This window comes from Crocuta crocuta, unplaced genomic scaffold (genome assembly GCF_008692635.1).
Source record: "Crocuta crocuta isolate KB4526 unplaced genomic scaffold, BGI_CrCroc_1.0 scaffold3, whole genome shotgun sequence".
In the NCBI taxonomy this organism is placed as follows: domain Eukaryota; kingdom Metazoa; phylum Chordata; class Mammalia; order Carnivora; family Hyaenidae; genus Crocuta; species Crocuta crocuta.
In genome coordinates, this window is record NW_027529934.1 from 3,592,161 (window position 1) to 3,604,194 (window position 12,034).

The 12,034-nt window shown below is 39.0% G+C and overlaps 1 protein-coding gene across 4 annotated transcripts in view; it reads left to right on the top strand.

Annotated features, from left to right (window-relative positions):
• The window catches only part of RPS6KC1 (ribosomal protein S6 kinase C1), a 186,172-nt gene that overhangs the window by 160,241 nt on the left and 13,897 nt on the right, over positions 1–12,034 (top strand). The window contains exon 13 of one of the 4 annotated variants that reach the window (XM_077763206.1): positions 873–926. The exons of the other annotated variants lie outside the window; for them this stretch is intronic. Within the exon in view, the coding sequence (XP_077619332.1) occupies positions 873–883 (11 nt within the window). The 3' untranslated portion in view covers positions 884–926. Of the gene's footprint in view, positions 1–872; positions 927–12,034 lie in introns of those variants that run through there. 4 annotated transcript variants of the gene reach the window in all.

Consider the following 12,034-nt stretch of genomic DNA (forward strand, 5'->3'; position numbering starts at 1 on the left):
TTAAACATTATGTTTTAGACACTAACTCTTTTGTTTGATTTACCCTTCAGCAAAACATCAACAGTAACTCTCTTGTACATAATAGATGTTTTATCATTTTCCTTTAATGATTAGCAAGTACTTATATAATCCTTTGCTTTTAGTTCTTATCGTCATTAAGACCAAATCTATACCTTCTTTGGGAGAACCAGTAACTTTTCAGGTTTGCTGTAGAAAAGTGAAAATTGTACACTGAGGGAAATTCTCTGATGCACTTCATCTCTATACTGATGAAGTTTATGCCACGAGTATAGTCATATTAGGATAAGTAAAAAGAGCTTCAAGTCAACTCAAATCTTACCTTTTCAGGCAGGCCCCTCCTGATGGAAAGATTAAAGAGTTGCTTTATACTGGCTTGAAGGTCTAGAAGTTGGGATCCATCCCTGGGTAGGAGGTATCTTGGGTCTCTCACAAGTCCCCTGGTGATGGGCCAGTTACCTTTACCTCTGCATTAAGGTCACTCCACACTGAAATATACCCATTCGGAAATCATACTTCTCATCAGGACAGATTGTGATTTAGCTCTATCGGTGGGAATGAGGCAGAGTAATAGCAAAATGTTCCGTCCCTGTTATTTGGCACCTTTCTGAATAGCACATTAGCTCTTCTCATGAGAAGAAATTCTTCAGCCATTAGAACTAGAGAATTTATAAGAGTTAAAGTACTAATAATACTTTCATACAGAAGAGGTGAAATATAAGACCTCTGTACGTTTCATAGTATTACCTGATATAGCGGGGAATGGAGGGTTACCTCAACCTTTACATTATTAAAAAGAAGTTAATTTTAACCTCTTATTTGCTCCAAACCTTTTTCTTTATTATCTTGGACAGATTGTTTTTAAGAAGAGGAACAAGAAGCTAGAACTCGGGATCCGTCCCTGNTTAAGTAATAGCTGCATTCTAATTGCTTTTTTATTTTCAGATCTAAGTTGATTTTTGGCAACTATTCAATTACTTGGCCTCACTACTATATTATTATAAAGAAAGTGACCTATTTTTTATGTCTGATATTTATTTTATATATATAAAATAAATAAAATATATTTTATTATATATGAGATATAAAATAAAATCAAAAAATTTTTTAATGTTTTTTTAAATTTATTTCTGAGAGAGACAGAGAGAGACAGAGAGAGACAGCGTGAGCAGGGGAGGGTAAGAGAGAGGGAGACACAGAATCTGAAACAGGCTCCAGGCTCTGAGCTAGCCATCAGCACAGAGCCCTACATGGAGCTCGAACCCACAAACCGTGAGATCATGACCTGAGCCAAAGTCGGACGCTTAACCGACTAAGTCACCCAAGCGCCCCTTTACATCTGATATTTAACACAGAAGAGGTAATGTTGAGTCTTAAACATCATGTATGAGAGCTATTGGCTAGCTCCTTTGACCAAATCGTCAGGTTCTGTACCGCATAAAGTCTTGTCAATTTGAATCTCCCTGAAGTAACCAGGGCTTACTCCTTCTGAACAATTATTCACAAATGCTCCCTTCAAGTAAATGTTTAAAAATGCTAAGGTTTTAAAAAATTGATGACAAAGCAAATGGGATTCCTTAAGCCCCTTTTAATAGCAGTGCACAGAGCTCTGCCTGCCTAACATGGCAACAGCAATGGGGGTGGGGGTAATTGCGTCTGTCATGTTCACAATTTCAGTTAGCCTTTTTCTCATCAATCAACTTTAATGGCTTTGGTTGGGTAACACTGTGACACCCGATGGCTATTCAGAATGGAGTTGTTGTGATATGATCAATGGAAAATGGAGCATGCTGTTGGTTTTTTTCCCCTACTAGAGATGCAGGGCGAGAGAGTAAGCAAGATTGTATAGAGCTCCGAATTATAATTATAATCAGTCAACCAGAAGTCATATGGTAGTTACCCATTTCTTATTCTATCTCACAAGAAGACGGTAGCATAATGATACCTATAAACTCCCTCGAACAGGTAATTCTTGGCTCTGGACTGCTGAATCAAGTTAAATCCAGGAGTTTTGACCCAACTTACGCAGATAATTGCAGGACAGCTTAGAACATGGTTGCCAGGTCACCCCCGCAATGATAAATTAGAGCTGGGTAGTGGTAGAAAAGCAGAATTAAGTATTTTGCCAAGCCCAGCCTAAATTCTCCTTAGGTCCCAAGTCCCCATGATACAATTGGCCCAGGGCTTCAGGTAATTAAAATCCCTGAAAACCAATGGGTTAATAATGAGGTGGTTGGCAGGAAGCATGCCTAGAACCTGGGATGAGCCACAGAAACAAGTCCGCGTGAGGTGGAGCAGCACACTTCTCCTGTCACCGTCTCTGTCACCGTGTGGTGCTGTGCGGGCTGGAGCCCCAGCTGCTGCAGACTCTTCTCTCTGGAAAGTGTGGCCTCGGTCACCAACCTTCTCTGGATAATATTCTAATGAATTCGAGTCATGTGATACAACTTTTAAGTAGTTCACATGCCCTCCTCAACAGATATGACATTTGAATAATCAATTGAGTACAATGTTGGAGGACTTAATGGAATGGAGAATAGAGAAGTGGGCAGCCAACATTTTCTAAAGTAGGATAAAACAGGAAAAAAAGGAGCAAAATGCTCATTTGAAGTAATAGGCTACAGCATGCAAATTCCAGGATCTGGCTAGTCTATTAGTGAGAGTTAAGATCTGCCTAAGAGACATGAGACCTTAGGCAAGTACCTTCTGTCCAGATCTTCCATTTAAAATATATGTTCTTTCAACAGTTGTGTACCTTAAGACTTTTAAACTTTAAATGTCTAAACTTTGATAATTTAGCTTATAGGTATTAGGGAAACAATCCAAACCTGGAGCTAAAATGAGATTTCATTCTTAAGGCTGATATGGCTTTTAGTTTTATTCTCAGTTGCGACATTTTGTCTTGTTTGAGGAAACTTAAAAAAAAATCGTCTCTCTATCTAAGATAATACCCTTGGCAAAACTAAGTAGTGTTGATGTCCTACAATGCACTTAAATGAATTTGGTTTTGATAACATTAAAAAACAATACAAACTGATACTAATTATCTCACCAGACTAGCAGCCAGATATTGTAGAGATATTATAGCCAGCTTACATTTGGAGTACATTTTGTGCGATTGTCTGCCTGGATTCCTCACATCGAACAGGGGTGTGGGAAGCCATGAGTTACCTCCCAGTCCTGTCTTCTTCCGGTTCCCAGGGCTTTTCAGCTTTCCCCCTTGCCATACGGTGCCCAGGTCAGAACAGACTGCCGTGGCCATTGCACTCTGCAGAGAAGTGCACTGGAAGGCGTCTGCTATGCCACCCTCTTTAAGCCACCATCACCTCTTGCCTGGACTGCTGTAGTCATCAGCTGACCGACCTCCGTTCTCACCGTGCTTTCATCTGTGTTTCATCCAGCAGCCAAAGTATGCTTTAGATAATGTTTGAAACTTTCTAGCCTACCACATATAAAAGTACGAAAGGGCTAGATGGAGATCCCTGTGCTCAATGGGACTTATGGAAAATGAATGTGATGAGGCCTTAGTAAGAGCTTGGAATGCCTTGAATGAGCATTGCCACAGAACACAAGGAGGATCTGTTTATTAGACAAACTTTTATTAAGTACCTCCTGTGAAATAAGAGACATAAATGGCATAGTGTTGTTAGTTAATTTTGAAGATCCATGTAAAAAAGAGCCTATCCCAACAGAACACAGTTGGTTAATCTACAGGTGACTAGTTGTATTTACATAATTGTAATTTATCAGACTAACAAAAGATGTGCTTAGCTGTTTCTCCTCTCATCATTTAGTTCCATATATTGTTGGGTTAAAAAGAAATGCTTTCTTCTGTGTTTCTTTCTCTTTATTCTTTAGTCATCAGCTGTAGTGGAAGACTAATGCTCAGCCCCTGCGTAGAAAATCTTTATACACAGCAAGCACTGGTGAGAGAAATTGACTAGAATTTTGTAATTCTAGTCCCTTTCAATTAGCAACAGATGCTGCAGGGAAAGACTGTCTGTGTAGGAACACAGTATTAATGTTTCCATGCCCTAGCTGACGTGAATGCTCATTGCAGAAGAAAGATGTTCTTTTCCTTGGTCCAAGTATGTCACTAATGATAGATCAGATTTTTTTAAAAACTTTTCTGTATTCCTCTCTAAGGCCATTGTGGCTTAATTTTTATATTGTCTTCTTCACCAAAGATCTCTCTTTTACTGTAAAAGCTAATGTACTTGTGTTACTTATGTTTCTCTTCTAAAAATGAGAATTGGAGTCCTTAAAATCAGATGTTTAAAAACGATTTTTTTTAAAACCTGGTGACACTAAAAAATTGTTCTCTCCCCTTGCCCCCAAAGTATACTTATTACTGATTATTGTTTTAATGTATTGCATGGATCTGCACCTTTAAAATTGTTCCATCATTCTGATATTTGGATACAGTGCTATATCATTTATATGACAGATTCTTCCAGCATCTAAATGTTGGTTTGACTTTTACATAAATACTTTATTTGCAACAATTGTTGCAATTTCATTGCAACTTATTCATTGAGTTTTATATAATCTTTTAATAAGAGTTCCACAGTTACTAGAACTTTGAGAGTGAAAAGAAATGAAGCTTCTAAGATTCTACTTACTAAAAAGGAATAGTTAAGAAAGTGGAAGAAATATTTATTTTATTTATTTATTTATTTATTTATTTTTTATTTCTAGGGGAGAAAGAGAGAGAGAGAGAGACAACGTGAGCAGGGGAGGCTCAGAGAGAGGGAGACACAGACTCTGAAATAGGCTCCAGGCTCTGAGCTGGCAGTCAGCACAGAGCCCGATGCGGGGCTCGAACCCACGAACCGCGAGATCATGACCTAAGCAAAAGTCGGACGCTTAACTGACTAAGCCACCCAGGCGCCCCAGTGGGAGAAATATTTAAATACTTATTCTGAAAATTAATAAAGGAAATAGAATTTCTGTATATGTGAACTAAGAAAATTTCCTGTATTTCGTACTGTATCCCATAAGGAAGATAGCAACAGTAGAAGATACTGCCAGAGGAGGTTGTGGAATTGTCTGGACAGTTTTGCAATGGGCCTGGGCACCTGTGCTGTTAGTAAGGGTAAAGGGGAAGGATGACATGACCTGTGTGGGTCTCCCTTGGTGAAAAACCAGGGAACAGAATCAAGTGATATCATCAGACATCAAACCCATCAAAGAAACTGAATGTAGAGTGTCAGACTCCCTTATTTATCAAGCAGTATAATAGTAACAGACCCTTAAAGAAAAGTAAATTCTGAATTTGGGATGTTGAGTGTACCAAATTGCTTAAAATGCAAGGTGATTCATCTTTGTGAAGCTTTGTAGAAAGGTTGGTCTTTATTTAAAGCAGCAGTTTGACATCCATTTTCTATCTTTGTAAAATTTTGACATGCATATTTTAGCTTTTTCAAATTCTATAAATTTCCAGCATAGTCTTAGCATTTTCTTTGGTTATTTTTGAGTTGTCTTTAGCAAATGCATGTATGTGGTTTAAACTGTGTAGCCCCTAAAAGACAGGGCCTCTGTGTGTACTTAGTGTATGTCATGATTTCAGTAATGCTGGGATTGCATGGTTTCTCCAGTGTCTTTCAGTCCTCCTCAAGTCTGCAAGTGTATACTTTGCTTCTTTTCCTTCACTTCTCATGCAGGTATAGATATTTTATGATTTCTTAAGTCCAAGCTTTCTGGGTTTTTTGCGCCTGTATTTTTCAGGAGCAAGTTTTATTTTGGGGTCAGATTAACATTATTATTTTTGGCTATAAGAGGGAGACTTAGGGAGTTGACTGATGATCATAAGGACTGTAAAACTCTCTTACTCTATCTTAGCAAGCATGGGTTACCAAGGCAGCATTATTTTACTGAAAAATACCTTGGCTTGTTGAAGAGTGTTCTGTGAGGTGTTAAACACGAGTAGGACAAAGGTAAGCAAAGCACATTTTATGTTGTGATATCTTTATTGTTTTATTTAAACGTGTTTATTCACTTGTGAAATATGATAGTTCTAATCATTAGTATGAATCACTGAGATTCTATATTGTGTCAGAATATGAGAATTGATAGTGCTGAAATGAGAATTCTAGAATTTTACTAAACTGCTCTCACATATATGATGTCCTTAAAAATTTTTAGATGGATTGAAATCTAATCTGGAGCCAATTCTGTGTCTCCATTACATTAAAAGATGAGGATGGTTATGTCGAGTGACCCTGATTCAACTCGTTTGTCACCAGGTCTCTTAGGGAAAGGGAGTAGTGACCGTGGATAGAAAGGAGAAGGAAGTTTGAGGAATGCTAGTCATTTTAGTGTAATCCCATTCTTTGGGCATTTTAGGTTAATGAAGGGAGAAGAAGTTTTGAGAAAGGCGCATGAGCGCTTTTGAAAACACTTTTGAGGATCGTAAAATTACAGGTAGAAAGAATGTTAGAGGTCCCAGCTGTCCTCATTTTCAGAGTAAGCTCAGTGTGACATACTCAGCCAGGGTCAAATGGTGGAGTGACTAGAGTCCTGTCCATACGTATCTTTGATTCAAAGACAAAAATTCAGGATTCTTTGATAACACCATCTCTTTTTGAGTTTTTGTGGGAATAAGCAGAGAATTTGTTTATTAGGGAACAGTTTAGTCCTCCTCTCCATCCCTTTGCTTCATGCCTATAGTAACTATTACTGCACTTGTGGAGAATAAAGGTACAATTTTATCACCCTGGAAATTTCAAGTGCAGGGTGTAGTAGCAGGGGGAAGCAGGTGCAGAAACTTCACCTGTTGGTTTTTATAGAAAAAGTAGTTTGGAAATTGACACAACAATGGTAAACTTATCCTTTAAACTGTTTTTTCCCCCAGAGATTTAAAAAATTCAAGGTAGGAGTTTAATGGGATTTCTAAGCTTCACTGTGCGATACTTAAAAACAGCCTCACAAATTTATTTGCTATTTCTTCATGTTCTCTGCTCTTGGCATTAGATACATATCCCTAGTGTTTGTGGTAGTCACGTAGCTTTGTATATAAATCAGTACTCTTGGTTTATACTGAAAGTTTTTGTGTAGATTTTGCAAGGAACACAGTTTTAGAGCAGTGGTTTTGACTGAGTCACAATCTCAGGCTTCTTATTGGGCAACGCAATTTCAGAATATATCATTACTTTTTAATACAAGAATGATTGGTCCTTGAAGAATGTTAAAAAGGCAGCCAAAATCCTGCATTTTGATTATTAAAAGAAAAAGACAATTCTGTTTGAAAATCCTCGAGAAGAAATTCCACAAGTGCTTACTCCAGTTACTATAATAACATAAATCTCTCACCATTAAGAAGTTCTTCTTTGTATCTTACCTAAATACAGAGCTCTTTGTTGTATTTTAGAGTCATCTGTGAAAATCAAGGTCAGTTGGTCATAATGTCAGCTTCACATTAATTAATGAGTCCCTGCTTAATATAAAGTCATTCTGAAGAGCTTCAAGCTGTTTTGTTAAGGGGATGGATTTCAAACCTGCTTGGTGTCTTTATTTTCAGATTTCCATGAAAATTTAAAAAAAAAAAAGCCGTTTCAAAGTTGTTATCCTTCTTTACTGGCCCACTCAGAATAAAGGTGGCATTTCAGCCTACGTGCCTTCATCCTTTCAGAAGCAGCTTTTCTTAGATTGTGATCAGTAGTCTCTCTAGGCCTGAGTGTCATCAGAAAGCTTAAACAATTGACAACCAAGGGGAGGGAAGAAGGAGAAAGGAAGGGGAGAGGAAAAGAAGCCAGCTGTCAGTGGGAGAAAGAAGAGGGGCAGATCGAGGACAGATGGAGAAGGAAATGGGGAGCACAAGAAGTAGACTGAGGCTGACAGCACGAGAGGAAAACCAGCAGTGAGGTCGGATGCTGGTCGGTCCATGCCTCCTGGATGGAATAGCAAGCCAAGGGAAGAGTGCGAAGTGATTGGCTTTGGGATCTGCTTGGGTCTCTTGGAGCTGCCTGGGTTCCCTCACTCAGATTGGGGCCCATCAAACACTGTGGCAATCCACATTTGAAGCAGTGTGTCAGTCATTATTTATTGTTAAGGACTCTGGCAGAAAACTGAGAGGGATTTCAAAGCAGCATAAAACCAAAGAACCTAGTTCTTAGACTCCTTAGTTGAGCAAGTTCACAGAAACCTATAAAGGGATACACGTTGTCTGTTTCATGAAGTGCCTCTCAGACTTTTCTACCCGAGTATTTCTGACTGCAGTGGTGATATGAAATGGGTGCCCCGGGGGATGAGTGAAATCTGGTCCTGAAGTTTCTCTGCAGTCTTTTTATCTTGTAAACCCATGCAAATTTTACACTGTGGTCCATGATAGATCTGTTTCCCTTAATAGTAAAACAATATCCCACCCCCTCCCACATGTATGAAAACCTTTGATGCTCAGGAAGATGTACCATGCTTATCTGGTAGCTTCAGGGACCACCCACCACCACCTTGCCCCCAGTAGTGGTACGATTCACCCGGTGCATATTCCCAGCAGTGATACAGGAAACAGGCATAGCATGGTAGCTTTCGATGGGCTAGGCTACGCTGGCGATGGCACTTTGGACCTCTCACTGAATAAAAGGTGCCTTTATAAATAATGTTAGCCATTGATTATATTAAATAGAATTATCTCAGCAGCCCTCTGCTCAATTCTAGTGGGAACCCTTTATGAGCAGAGGCTTGGGGTGTGGCTCTCTTTAGAGCTCCTTAGGGCTTGTTGTTAGACCCTATAAAACTATTTCATTAATTTTCACAGTTTTCTTTGAGCTAATTGGGTCAGATGTGCCTCTTCCCTGGACACACAAATGCAATATTCTTGCTCCTCCAAAGTCATCCTAAGAACTTACTTAAGTTCTCCATAAGTTTGTTTGGAAATTTAAAATAATTCGCGTAAAATGTTGAACAGTCCTTACATATGGTAAGCAGTCAGTAAACGTTAGCTGCTGCTTTATTGTTGCAACTGTCATTACTGCGATACGTGCCTCCTGTGAGCAAGGCAGCGTTCATACGTGGAAAGTGAGACTTGACGGCTCGCCAGCCATTTTGGGTCTTGAGCTGTGAACAGATACTGGCTTTATAAGACTAAGGAATACGTACTTCCTACTATCTGATTAAAGAACAGGGGCGCCTGGGTGGCTTAGTCGGTTAAGCGTCCGACTTTCACTTAGGTCATGATCTCGCGGTTCGTGGGTTCGAGCCCCGCGTCGGGCTCTGTGCTGACTGCCAGCTCAGAGCCTGGAGCCTGTTTCAGTCTGTGACTCCCTCTCTCTGACCCTCCCCTGCTCACGCTGTCTCTCTCTCTCTCTCTCTCCTGGAAATAAATAAAACATTAAAAAAAAAAAATTTAAAGAACATAGAATACTAAATCCTTGAGCAAAATGATACTAAAATAATGAAAGGATTAACTATGCTAAACTTGATTTTAGTTTCACATGATTTAGCATCTAGCAAGTAAGTTATGTGGAAGAATAGTGCACAGCATAGTGCCTAGCTCGTGCTGCTTATGTATGTTGGGTGAATGAATATGAGCGGTTGAGACCTTACTATGGAGGCCTGAATATATACATGCCTGAATAAGCAAGGCATCTAAACATTATTTAATGGTCAGTGAGAAGCCATTTCAGAATTTTGGACAGGGAAATGATGTAATCCATTGTTTGCTTTAGACTGAAAGGAAATGTACAAAATGTTATACTTGATGACGAGACTGTGGTTTTTTGTTTTTGTTTTTGTTTTTTTTCACTTTTCTAAAGTTTCTAAGGACTTACACTCTTCCTCAAGTTTCTAGAGCACACTTCTGAAGGTGACAGCGGCTCTGTATGGGGAGGTTGGGAAGGGAGTGGAGCAGTGAATTTGAATCTGGGAAGGGCAGCATAAGTACTTTGAATGAGATCTCCCAAGGAGCTGTCCTTTAAGAGGATCACTATTTTAGGAAATCCTTGAGTATCAAAATCGTAGAGTTTAGAGCTAAATTTAACTGAGAGGCCCTCAGATCTAACCTTCTTCCAACCCTCTGTTCTAGATAAGATCAAGTGAATTCCTCAGGGCCCTTAACCCGGGATTCCTGATTTCTAGTCCATTGCTCTCTGGTGTATAATACATTTCTGCTGTGGGTAAAGGACGTAGGCGGACTCTTAGAGAGGACTGGCCTGCATAGCTTCATCTTCCTGCCCCAACACATGCGAATGTTTTCATGTCATCTATTTAAAATGCACCACTTAGCTAGCTATTCATGTAGGTTCATAAGTATAAGGGTGAAAATAAACATCTCTCCACTGGAGAGGCAAATCACTAAAATATTTTGTCATATTTTCTCACCAATCTTTTTAAAAAATACATCTAAAATTAGAATTCTATTGTTTTGTAGCTTGTTTTTTAAATTTAATATACCCGTTTACTTATATACTTAAACTTTCCGTGAATACATCATCTAAAATGCTTATGTAATAGTATTCCATCATATTGATGTATGTATGTATACATACAAATATATATACAATGTATATATAATTAAATCTCTATTGTTAGATAAGTAGTTCTCAGTTTTTCAAACAAGCTGCTACTTCCTAGGTACATGTGCCTTCAGGAGGAGTAGGAGACTTTTGGTCATTCACACAGTATTTTAAGTAGTTAAATATCTATGTTTTCTTTGTACCGCCTGGCTGAGAGCAGCAAGTTCAAGGACAGAGGTTGTGATTTAGCACGGAGCATGCCATGAGAGGAAAGCCTGGGCAGGAGTTCGTGTGAAAGGGTGTACTAATCCACACACCACTTGAATTCCACTTGGTGCTGGGATATGGAAGAAGATGCTGAATAGGAAGAATTTCATATTTTCGTTGGAATGTCTCTGTTATCTTTTATTTTTAATGTTTATTTTTGAGAGAGAGAAAGACAAAGTGTGAGCTGGGGAGGGGCAGAGAGAGACAGAGGGGGACATAGAATCTAAAACAGGCTCCAGGCTCTGAGCTGTCAGCACAAGAGCCTGACGCGGGGCTTGAACTCACGAACTGTGAAATCATGACCTGAGCCAAAGTCGGATGCTCAACCAGCTGAGCCACCCAGGCGCCCCTGTTTTCTTTTTCTGGTCCACCTGACCTTTGCTCCAAGACTTAAAGCTAAAGCTATTTTATGAGTTTTGTGCTTCTTCCACCCAGTAGATTTACTAACAAGTATTTGGTTAAAAAGCTGGGCACGTGAGCATCACTTCAGTTATTTCCAAGTTCCAATCTAACTACTTAAAAACTTTTGAACAGCATTTTTATGAGTTGTGGGTTACCCTGCACATGAATAATAAACATGTTTTGTCGGCCAAATGGAAGTGAAAGGGCAGACATTGACAAGCTTGGTGGCTAGTTGAATGTCTTCAAGAAAGGACAGGAAGGCATCACACATGACTTAAGGGCTACAAGCCACAGAACTGGTGGAGTGAGGAGCATTGCTAAGTTGTGGGGAAAGCTGCAAGATGACACCTGTTACATTTCAGGAACTCCGGGACAACACAGAGAAAACTCTTGATTTGTAGATATCCTGAACACCCCCTTCCCTTACTTAGCCAGTAGTTTTAGGGCTTGATGCTTTAACCTATCTGTGTGTACTTCTAAATACCAACATGGGTAAATTTGCATTTCACATGCTCCTTCTTCAGTTGCAAACAATTGATTATATAGGAGAGGGATGGTACTATAAATCAGAGTTTAGTTCTGCTTCTGATTTACTATATGACATTGGACAAGGCATTTCACCTCTCTGGTTTCTAATCTATAATTAAAAGGATAATTACTGGTTTAAATAATTTTTGAAGCTCCTTCTGAACCTAGAGTCTTTATTTTTAAAACAAAAAATGACCCCTGAGGTAGAGTTGGCTCTACTTTCTTGAATTTGAAAAATTAAGCAAAATGCTGATTTTGTAGATTCATATAACTTTTAAGTGTAGCTTCTTGAAGGTGTCCCTCTATCAACTACAGGACAAATGTCTCAGTTTAATATATGACTGCATCAAAAAAAAAAAAAAAAAAAA